The sequence below is a fragment of the Carlito syrichta genome, unplaced genomic scaffold, assembly GCF_000164805.1.
Source record: "Carlito syrichta isolate Samal-C Ts95f unplaced genomic scaffold, Tarsius_syrichta-2.0.1 Scaffold314013, whole genome shotgun sequence".
Lineage (NCBI taxonomy): Eukaryota > Metazoa > Chordata > Mammalia > Primates > Tarsiidae > Carlito > Carlito syrichta.
The window spans coordinates 47,350-58,813 of NW_007258109.1; the positions used below are offsets into that span (position 1 = coordinate 47,350).

The following is an 11,464-nucleotide window of genomic DNA, read 5'->3' on the forward strand; positions in this document are numbered from 1 at the left end:
GGTAGCTTAGTAAAATAAAATATTCACATAAAACCCAGTATCCCATTTTTTTTTTTTTGAGTCAAGGTCACACTCTTGCCCAGGATGAAGGGTAGTGGTATAATCAGCTCACTAGGCCACCACTCCTGGCCTGGTTGTCTTTGTCTTGAGTCGGTCTCCTTTGCCCAGACTGGAGTACCATGGTATGCCTACAGCCACCACAGCCTCGACCTGCTGGTTCAGGTGATCTTGCCACCTCAGCCTCCCAAGTAGTTGAAACTATGGGCACACGCCATTCCCGGCTAATTTTTTTTTTGTAGAGACGAGTTCTCGTCACGTTGCCTAGGCTGGTCTCCTAACTCCTGGGCTCAAGTGATTCTTTCACCTTGGCCTGCCAAGTGCTGGGATTACAGGCATGAGCTACCAACCCAGCTAATTTTTTTTTTTTTTTTGAGTTGGGAGTCTCACTCTGTTGCACAGGCTGGAATGCAGTGGCACAGCAGACAGCCTAGACCCTTACAAGGCGACTGAAATGACTTGGGCACAACTGACATGGAGCCACCAGAGCATTTTGAGATGAGTGATATTTTCATCAGGCTCACTCTGGCTATGTTAACAGACTGGAGCTAGTTAGGATGGGTGACTGGCTGACCGCACGGATGGCCCAAATTCTCCATCCCTTCTGTCCCGTAACTTTGTGGTCCCTTCCATGTGGACTCTGGGCTGGGCCACATGACATTCTTTGAAATTGGGATGTTACCAGATTTGCTCTGGGGCACACCATTCCTGAGAAGGCACAACCCTTAAAGCCTAGAATGGCCTCACTTTTATTTATTTATTTTTTTTGAGTTGGAGTCTCACTCTGCTGCCCAGACTGGAGTGCAGTGGCTGCTCCCGGTCACCACAGCCTCGACCTGCTGGGCTCCAGCGATCCTTCCGCCTCAGCCTTCCGAGTAGCCGGAATTACAGGCGCGCACTACCAAGCCCGGCTAATTTTTGATTTATTGTAGAGATGAGGTCTCGCTGCCCAGGCGGGTCTCGAACCCGTGGGCTCAGGCAATCCACTCACTTCAGCCTCCCAAATGCGCAGGATTACAGGCTGAGCCACTGAGCCCGGCCTGGCCTCACTTTTAAACCCGAGAAAATATAAGCCATTAAGGTTTAGTCATCCATTGCAGCGCTATTCACAATACCAAAACCATGGAACCAACCAGAAAAAAAAAGTCATCCAATTTAATACATTTTACTTTCAAACATGTAACTAACGCACTTCTGATGCCCAGATCTTAGGCTAAGAATTGATATGAATGATTATTGATGCCAGCACCTTCCATGGCAACATTTAACTCAGAGAAGGAAAGCTTAAGACCCAATTTTGACCATCCATAAAATGGGAATAAAGGTAAACATTTCTAAAGATTTAAGGAAACCTCCAAAAAGAGAAATGTATGCCCATTCTTTAATGTGACAGAGAAAAATTGTGCATATGCATATATATCTCATAAACACAAAGTTTATTCTGAATAAATCACTTTACAATCACTGAAAAAGGTTCATTACTTAAGCTATGTATTTAACAAATCAAACAAAATAAACATGGCAATGTAAAAATGTAAGAAATTTACGAAGTTGTACAAAATAACTTACTATTTAAAAATTAGACTGATACAGTCTATAAGATCTCTTTTGAGAGAGCTGTACAATTATAGATCTATACAGTTTTCTTCAGTGTGTCAAAGAAAGGATGCTTCAAGGCTTCTCTGAGAGTAATTCTTCTTACTGGATCATACTCCAACATTTTCTGAATGAGGTCAAAGAGAAGCTCGTGTTCAGCATCCTGAGAAAGCATAAATTCCTGAAAGAGAAAGAGAAATATGGTCAACAGCCTTTACTACCACATACTGTATTTATTTCACCATAAAAACAGAACAAATTCAACGTTGATTATTTCAGCAATGTCCCAGGCTTACCTTCAGAGGTTTACAGCGCCTTGAAACATATCTGCCAGCAGAACTGTGTTCATCCCAGTCCAGTCGATCATGGTGGAAATATTTACGTTTCCTAAAAACAAGTCAACAACCATTCATGTTTACAACACCGAAAATTTAAAAATAGCTAGCAAAGGTAAATGACTGCAACAAATAGTATGCTTCTATAGATAAAAGATCAATACTTTTCTAGAGATATAAAAGGCAGCCAAAGGACAGAAAAGTTAACTGATTCACACCAAGGTAACTACTTAACTGACGAAGTGTTGGTTTGACTTCATTATTTATTTACAAAGTTTTAATCAGTTTCTGAGACTTGGTAAAGTGAAAAAATGTAAAAAGGAAAAAAATTTGGATTTAGGATTGGCACTAACTCTTTAATAAAACATACCTAGTTTTCTGTATCATATGTCTTGGTAGAGGTCCAAGAATCCTTTCCATCATTGCTAAGTGTTCTTTACTATCATGTGTCTGAAAATAATGAAGGAAAAACAAACTTTAAAATGCATACTAATTTTAGCACATTACAGCTGACAGCAAAAATCAATGAGGGCCTACAGAACAAGCTTGCTGATGAGTCCCTAAAAGGACAGAAATGATTATAATATACTCGCAAGTGTTTTAAAAAGGGCAACCCCCTTGGGTCCCCTCCCACTCTGGGAGCTTTTCTGCTCTCTTACTTAAATCCTTTCTAAAAAAAAAAAGTGTTTTAAATAAAGCGATTAATTACTAAAGAAATATAAATGACAATTACATTTTATTTCTCTACACCTATCTACAATTCATAGTTTACGAGAGGAAAATGCTGTTTAAATGTAAATGTAGGCTGGGCATAGTGGCTCATGCCTATAATCCCAGTACTTTGGGAGGTAGAGACGAGAGGACTGCTGGAGCTCAGGGATTTGAGACCAGCCTGAGCAACGTGGTGAGACTTTGTCTCTATGATAAATAAAAAAATCAGCCAATGTGGTGGCTCATGCCTGTGGTTCCAGCTACTTGGAAGGCTGAGGTGAAAGGATCACCTGAGCCCAGCAGCTCGAGGCAGTGGTGGCCATGAGCGTGCCACTGCACTCCAGCCTGGGCGACAGAGTGAGACTCCATCTGAAAAGAAGAAAAAAAAAAAAAGAAAAAAGTAAATGTACACTTTAAGATAATGTATTCATCTACATAAGCAGGCACCTTTCTTCTAGAAAGCAGTGAAATAGATCATTGTAACTTACAGGAAACACTGTAAACCCAAGGTAGTATTCAATAAGAATACATCCTATACTCCAGACATCACATGGCTGGGACCACCCGAGAGCTGCAAAACAAGAGCAAAATGTAAGGAAAAAAAAACCTTGTCAGTCATTAAAAGTTAGTAAACAAGACATTTGCATGTGCCACCACACCTGGCTGATATTTTTATTTATTGTAGAGATGATGTCTTATTATGTTGCTCAGGCTGGTATGGAACCCTGGGCTCAGGCAATTCTCCTGTCTCCACCTCCCAAAGTGCTGGGATTACAGGTTTAAGCCACCGTGCCTGGCTGACACTTTTTTAAAAAAAGGGATATGTGAAGATAAGAGCTGGAAGGATCATAAAGGAACCACTTAATCTGAAGTTAAGAGCTGGGCACAGTGGCTCACAGATTGAGAATCTGACTCAAAAACAAAATAAAACAAAAAACTAAAGCTAAATGCAATATACTAGCATTGTAAGTAAGAATTATAGGCTTGGCCGGATTCAGTGGTTCAGCCTGTAAACCCAGCACTTTGGGAGGCCAAGGCGAGTGGATTGCCTAAGCCCGCAGGTTCGAGACCCGCCTGGGCAACTTGGGGAGACCTCGTCTCACAATAAATCAAAAACTAGCCGGGCGTGGTAGCATGCTCCTGTAGTTCCGGCTACTTGGAAGGCTGAGGTGGAAGGATCGCTGGAGTTCAGCAGGTCGAGGCTGCAGTGGCCACGAGCATGCCACTGCATTCCAGCCTGGGAGACAGCGTGAGGACTCCAACTCAAAAAAAAATTATAGGCTTTATAGACACCTGGCTTCAAGTCTCATGGAAGTTGGTTTCCACCTTTGGAACTAGTGATTTGGGGGAAAGAAAATGTCTGAGCCTCCAAGTATGAAGTATCTGGGATATAACAGGTATTAAATGAATACATTAAAACCCTTACCACATAATACAAATGTGAAAATAATTCCAGAATAGCTAAGCAAGTCACCCAAAGTCCCAGAGATATATTAGCTGGAACAATTGAGAGCTCAAAATCCTTACTGCATTTCATACGCATCTGTAATAAAATCCTACAAATATTATGACCTACAACTACAAATAAATTTTAAGTTCACTTCAGTAAGTAAATATAAAAGTTCTCCAAGCATAAATAATCGATACTAACCTAAGATAACTTCAGGTGCTCTATAATGTCTTGTAGAGACCAATGTGCTGTGGTGTTCATCATCATATGTTGCACTTCCAAAGTCTACAACTTTAATATCTGGATTTATTAAAGTACGTTCATCACGTTTCTAAAAATTATAAATGACAGTTAAGAAAGTTTAAAACATTAAGGCATAAAATACTTTAAAAATTAAGAAGATAATATATTGCAGACTTACCATTTTGGGATTATATGCCTCTGTGTAGTCAGACTGCACAAATAAGATGTTTTCAGGCTTTAAGTCTGTGTGAGTCAACTTATTACTGTGCAAAACTGAGAATGAAAAAAAAGTTGCTACAAAATCATAAAAAAGAAACCAAACCAAGTCCCCAAATTCCACAACAAAAATCTCCAATGCCTTTCCCACACGCTCAACAAAGTGGTCAACAACATTCCAATATGACAGAAAATCTCCAGGGACTAAAACTCACTACCCTCTTTAAAAAGTCCACTGACAGCTAATTTAATTACTTAAATGGCCAAGAAGCAGCCTGGGCAGCATGGAGAAACCCAGTCTCTACACAAAGTTTAAAAAATAAAGATGAGGTTGGGTGCGATATCTCACACCTACAATCCCAGCACATCGGAAGGCAGAGGCAAGAGGATTGCCTAAGCTCAGGGGTCCAAGGCCAGCCTGGGCAACTTGGCGAGACCTTGTCTCTACATCAAATAAAAAATTAGCTGGGAGCGATGGCACGTGCCTGTGGTTCCAGTTACTTAGAAGGCTGAGCCCAGAAGTTGACAAGAATGCGGTGGCCATGAGCATGCCACTGCACTCTGCCTGGGTGACAGTAAGACTCCTACTCAAAATAAAATAAAATTAAAATGAGCTGGGCCTGGTGGTGCATGCCTGTGATCCTAACTATTTGGGAGGCTAAGGAGGAAGGACTGCCTGAGCCCAGTTCAAGGGTGCAGCGATCCAGGACTGATTGTGCCACTGCACTCCAGCCTTGGCAACAGACCCCGACTCTAAATAAATGAATGAGTGAATAGAAGTAAGTAAATAAATATGCAAGCAAGCCAAGAAAGAAAGACTATCTTGTAAAAAACACGATGTGCCATGCTTTAATTTTTACCCAGGGTTCTGGGTTAGTATATTTTTTTTTTTTTTTTTTGAGTTGGAGTCTCACTCTGTCGCCCAAAATGGAGTGCAGCGGCACGCTCCTGGCCACCGCAGCCTCAACCTGCTGGGCTCCAGCGATCCTTCCGCCTCAGTCATCCAAGTAGCTGGAACTACAGGCGTGCGCTACCATGCCCGGCTAGTTTTTCATTTCATTGTAGAGACGAGGTCTTGCCAAGTTTCCCTGACAGGTCTTGAACCTGCGGGCTCAGGCAATCCACTCGCCTCGGCCTCCCAAAGTGCTGGGATTGCAGGCTGAGCCACTGAGCCCAGCCCATGGGTTAATATTTTTAGGAACTAGAAAAGCTAAATCATAGTCTAATTCAATAATATGTTGTTATACGAACAATAAAATGCACATTGCTTGCCAGGCACAGTGGCTCATGCCTGTAATCCCAGCACTTTGGTAGGCCAAGGTGAGGACTGCCTGAGTCCAGGGGTTTGAGACCAGCCTGGGCAACTTGGCGTTGAAACCTCATCTCTACCAAGAAAAAAATTAAAAAATTAAAAAAAAAGCCAGACATGGTGGCACATGCCTGTGGTTCCAGCTACTTGAAAGGCTGAGGCGGAAGGATCACCTGAGCCCAGCAGGTCCAGGCTGCGGTGGTCATGTACTCCAGGTCTGGGAGACTGAGTGAGACTCTGACTCAAAAAACAAACAAAACAAAAGAAATGCACACGGCTGACTAACAGCATGACATCAATTAAATTTTCCATGCATCTTCTCCCCTTATTTATTCTTAATTGACAAATAAAAATTGTGTATTTATGGTGCACATATTTTGATGTATGCATACACTGGAATAGCTAGAGCAAGATAAATAACAAAGATATGCCAAGAACTTACAATTCACAGACTTGCATATCTGATATGCCATCTTCCTGATATGATCCAGTCGAAATGGGAGAAAACCATTTTCCTTAATAAAGTCATAAGTACTAAGTCCCAGTAGTTCAAAAACAATGCAAATGTGACCATGATGCTCAAACCACTCCAACATCTGGACACAACGGCTATGAACACATGAAAAAGTAACTAAGTACAGATTCTCACAACTCAGATACACCTGAGGCCATTTTCCAAGTTTTAATTTGATACTTACAAAGTACTGTTGGGGTCTGTTGTATTTAAGTGTTCTAGAACTTGTATTTCTGAGCGAGCAGCTTCACAGTATCTATCCACATTTTTAACTATTTTTACTGCTACATGTCTACCTCCCCTGTTAGAAAAAACAAGTATAAATTGTAAAACAATGTAAATGATGCCCAATTCCATGTTTCTATCCCTCTCCTCAAACTTTACTACTTCTTCTCTGATCCACAGTATCGTCATTTTGAACTTATGGTTTAGCAAGTACTCTCTTCTAACTGCAATTCAATGTAAGCAACTACAATGATAAAGCTTTGAGGATATGGTATGTAAATATATGCTCAACATGAATTTCTTTCACCACCAAGTTACTTTTTGATTCTTCAACTAAAAAAAATCTTCCTACAGTACCTGTCACTGTCAAACATCTTAAATCTTCCTTTGGTCGAGATTACCAAAGAACTGGAATACATTGGGAGCTCAGGAAAGAGCTCTAGCTCTCAGAACTCTACCGATAATAAGAAGCCTCCTCAAATAATTCATTTAGAAAAGCTTTACCACTGGTCAGGCACAGTGGCTCACAAATATAATCCCAGCACTTTGTGAGATGGAGGTGAGAGAAATGCCTGACTGAGCCCAAAGTTTTGAGACCAGTCTGGACAACTTAGCAAGACCTCGCCTCTACAACAAATCAAACAATTAGTCGGGCATGCTTGCTGCATGTCTGTGATTCCAGCTACTTGGAAGGCTTAGGCAGAATGATCGACTGAGCGCAGCAGGTTGGGGTGGCCGTGAGCATGTCACTGCATTCCAGCCTGGGCACCAGCGTTAAAAACTCTGAATCCACTCCCGCCCCCCCAAAAGAAAAGAAAAACTTTCCCACTGAGAAAAACAAACAGCCAAACCAGAAACAAGAAAAAGAAAATGGAAGAGTTTTATCAGGACGAATTATGGTACTTCCTAAAAAAAAGTGTAAGTTCCTGGGTAACTACCCAGTAAAGGTCTGGAATAGGCAAAGCTCCAGAGACAATGCTAAAAAACCACTAATCCAGAGGGGAAAAAATGGCCACAACTGTGTCTAACAGGATAACAAAATACTTCTCAAAACAATGTTCTCAGTCTAAAACTGGAATTAGAAGCTGCCCATACCATGAACAGCTAGTGTTTAAAAAGTATAATGGGCAAGTACCTTTAACTGGGAGTTTCTTACAGTCAAGTCAAAAAGGGTATAAAGATATATAATTAAGATCAGTTTCTGACGCTCAATAACTACATTGGCCAGGGGCGGTGGCTCACACTCTGGAAAGTAGAGGCAGGAAGACAGTATGAGCCCAGGAATTCAAGACCAGCCTAGGCAGCATAGCAAGACCCTGTGCCTCCACAAAATTAAAAAACAAAACCAAAAAACCCCCCAATAATCTACATTGCTGACTTCCCCAAGCGTTAATTCCAGGACAGAAAACTTACGCTTTATGATCAATGCACTCCACGACTTTTCCAAAAGCTCCTTCACCTAAAGTATCAACAATTTCATCTAAAAGAGAAATAAATATCAGTCATACCAAGAAGTGGAAACAATGTGCTTATCATAATAAATGCTATCAATGCAGATTATTCTAGTTGATGCTACAAATTTCCTTATCACTAGGTATTATAATACTGGTCAACACCATCAAAAAAACATATAACTATTTTTAGGTATAATTCCATTCTTAGGCTAATTTCATTAATTTGATTACTGTTCTGGAAGTTCTGCATAATAAGCATTAAATTTCTAAAGAAAGCAAAAACACAATCCCCCCCACCAAAAGAAATGGAAAAAAAGAAAACCAACAAAATAAAAAAAAGAGAAAGAAAAGATTTCCAAATCCCTGAAAGCTTAATCTATATACAGATTATGTTATCTGAAAAGTTAAAAGTGTTGAAAAATATTCTATACATCTTGCACTTAGTACGTCTCCACTCTGACAGATCAGGTGACCCTCCTCATCATCCTCTACACTCCTGGTTCTTTTCCTTCGGTGACTCTTCTGGTAACGTCAAGTGGGCGGCACCAAGATCATCCAGCCAATCAATATACCCGAGTGAATTCAGGGCAGAATACGAAATTCATTCAGCGGGGAGATATTCAGGCATTCAGATACGCGCCAGGCCACAAACGGTTGGCAGGAGCAATTTCAAATTCAGTCCCCAGAAATTCACAGGGCACATAGTTTATGTTAACAGGAGAAAAACATGGCAAGGAACAGATTTTCAGATAAGATACTCAAAGTGGCAAGGCAACAAAACATAATACAATTGTTTCTCTTAAAAAAATGCTTAGTTGTAGCATTCACTGAAACATAACTAAGTCTCTAGTGTCTTAATTTAATGTTGCAAAATCATAGGAGATAATATTTACTTGTCAAAGTAGACTGGCCAAATTAAGATTTCCTAGCTAATCTAAGAAAACAAATATTAAAATGGTAAATAAATAAAATTAAAGTGCTAATTTTTTGGGGGGGAATTGGCACACAAGAATAACACTATGGCATTTTAAATGTCATCTGAGTTGATCTCCAATGAACATAACCCACAACAGCGCACATCTGTTGTAGCTTACACTAATTAGTGTCAAAAGGATCAGAGAACAAGCTTTGTCAGAACAAAGAGGCATACTTAATCCTCAATCGTTCAAAAATAAAATGCCTGTTATAGTTTTTGTAATAAACTTCAATTTATCAAAACAAATCAGATTTATTTTAGAATAGCTTGTAATCATTTTTATAATCTAACCTAAATTAAACTTCCCCTATTTTACTGGAATGACAATTAGGAGCCAACCAATAATGAAATCTGTTATTCTAGAACTAAACGTGTACTGCATTTCAGGAATTTCCTATCTAATACACAAACACAGAAAGAATCCTGCAAGTTAAAATTGAAATGACTTCATCTTAAACAAAACTTTCTCAAATAATCAAACAATCAAGTTTTCCTGTCACACACAGGAAATAAAATTTCCAAAATGTTTAAAAGGTGTGCATACCCCATGGGAACGATGATGGGAAGTGCTGTGGTGGACCCTGTGTTTGCTTTTATAACTACTCCTCCCACTTCTACCAGAAGACTTGCTACTGTGGTTCTGGTATCTGCTTTCAGGGTCTCTGTGGTGATGTCCAGGGTCACACCCGTGACTATAGTCGTTTCTGTATTCATCAATGTAGCGTCGACCATGATAATCTTTCTCATTTATAGACCTGCTTTCCAAATAATGGCTAGGAAAAAAAAACAATTTTCAACGTGTTATGCTAATAGCAAATACTGTAAAAATCTCAGTAAATCTCTTAAGATAGTACCGCTCAATTTTACGGACAAAAATACACAATTTTACAGACTACAAACCATCAAAATCTCCTCCTGGTAACACAAACGAGCAGTCGGTTACTTATCAGGTGACACCAGTTTTATCCTAAAGACCATCTGTACACCCAGACGCGGCCCCCCCTACCTGTCGGATGTCTTAGAGTGGTCGTACTTGCAGCGCTTGTTCTCCTGAGCACTGCTATGTGACCTCTTCCTTCTTTTGTGACCACTGCAGCTCCTCCACTTCCCATAGTCCCAATCCTTTTCATCCCAATCAGGACAATAAGCTCTCTTTGAGTGTCTCATCTGCATAAAGACAAGTTTTTCCTAGTTAAATTGTATCCCACACTGAACTGTCTGATAACCAAACTCCTCTTTGCAGATGTACCCCACTAGTGACCCAAAGTTCAGAAGTCGCCTCCCAGTGGAAATCACCAACGCTCAACCCAATGCTTGTGTCGTCTCAGATTCTAGAGTTTGAACTTTATTCACAGGTATTCTGCATTATCTACGAAACGCCCGGGTTTAGTTGAATTTTTAAAAACAGGAGGAATCCCTACTTATTAACGTTGGTAAACCTTCTGCCTGCCTTGGTAGCAGCGGCACACGGGTGCCCACGTCCCCCTTCCCACCTGGATGACTAAGTACGGGCCACTTCCGTAAACGGGTAAATCAAACTACCAAGGGCTTTTATCATACGCGGAAATCAACGATGACCCCACAGCACAAAAATGACAAAACACGCCGTTCCGAGTGCCAAACACCCCTCGGAACGCACGATCCCTATCAAAACTGAGTCTATCCTACCCGCAACGTCGGCCGGGGGCGGTGGCCCCGTGATCCCGGCACTCGGGGAGGATCACTTGAGCCCCAAAAGATAAAAATCATGAGTAATTAGTGACACCGTCTCTTCAAAGAATTAATGCATTCTCAACACTATCGACTTGGGGTTGAGGAATCTGAAGGATTCAGGATCGAACCTGAGGAATCTGCAAGACCGCACTTTCGGAATCAGTTCCACGGCTCGTTACAAGGGATGTTTCCCTAAACGTTTAGCGCACAAGGGGCCCCCCCCCCAAAAAAAAAAAAAGGTAAAAAGGAAGAGAAAGTCTCTACGGCAACAAACAACTTGATGACGTTACACAGGTGACCGCGTCGACAGCCGTTTTCACTGCCGGCCCCTCCGCGTCCCCACCGAAACGCCCGACCGCCGGCCTCCTCTCGCGCGCTCCTTCTCTCTCCCGGGGTTCCTAACCCGGCTTTTGCCAACTCCACTAAGGGCGTCCTCCCCGCCTCGCGAGACGACCGGCACCTCCTTCCACGAGACCGTCTCTTCTCCACTCGCCACCGCAGGGGGATTCAGGCATACTCTAGAACTCCGGCGAACGCCACCAGCGACAGGCGGCTCCGCCTCTCGGTCCAGGGCGTGGCCTGGTCTCCGCCCCGCCGCCATCTTACAGAGCGGCCGCCGCGGCGACAACATGGCGGATGACGGATGACGGACGCCGGGCTCGCCC

The 11,464-nt window shown here is 41.8% G+C and overlaps 1 protein-coding gene across 1 annotated transcript in view; it reads right to left on the reverse strand.

Moving 5' to 3' along the window:
• Window positions 1–1,472: 1,472 nt before the first annotated feature.
• The window catches only part of CLK1 (CDC like kinase 1), a 10,714-nt gene continuing 722 nt past the window's right edge, over window positions 1,473–11,464 (reverse strand). The window contains exons 2-13 of the mRNA XM_008070772.1: window positions 10,093–10,253; window positions 9,631–9,859; window positions 8,542–8,632; window positions 8,070–8,136; window positions 6,616–6,732; window positions 6,360–6,526; window positions 4,571–4,665; window positions 4,351–4,480; window positions 3,188–3,270; window positions 2,359–2,438; window positions 1,950–2,040; window positions 1,473–1,834 (exon numbers count right to left, since the gene is read on the reverse strand). Coding sequence (XP_008068963.1) covers window positions 1,691–1,834; window positions 1,950–2,040; window positions 2,359–2,438; window positions 3,188–3,270; window positions 4,351–4,480; window positions 4,571–4,665; window positions 6,360–6,526; window positions 6,616–6,732; window positions 8,070–8,136; window positions 8,542–8,632; window positions 9,631–9,859; window positions 10,093–10,253 — 1,455 coding nt within the window. The 3' untranslated portion in view covers window positions 1,473–1,690. The remainder of the gene's footprint in view (window positions 1,835–1,949; window positions 2,041–2,358; window positions 2,439–3,187; window positions 3,271–4,350; window positions 4,481–4,570; window positions 4,666–6,359; window positions 6,527–6,615; window positions 6,733–8,069; window positions 8,137–8,541; window positions 8,633–9,630; window positions 9,860–10,092; window positions 10,254–11,464) is intronic.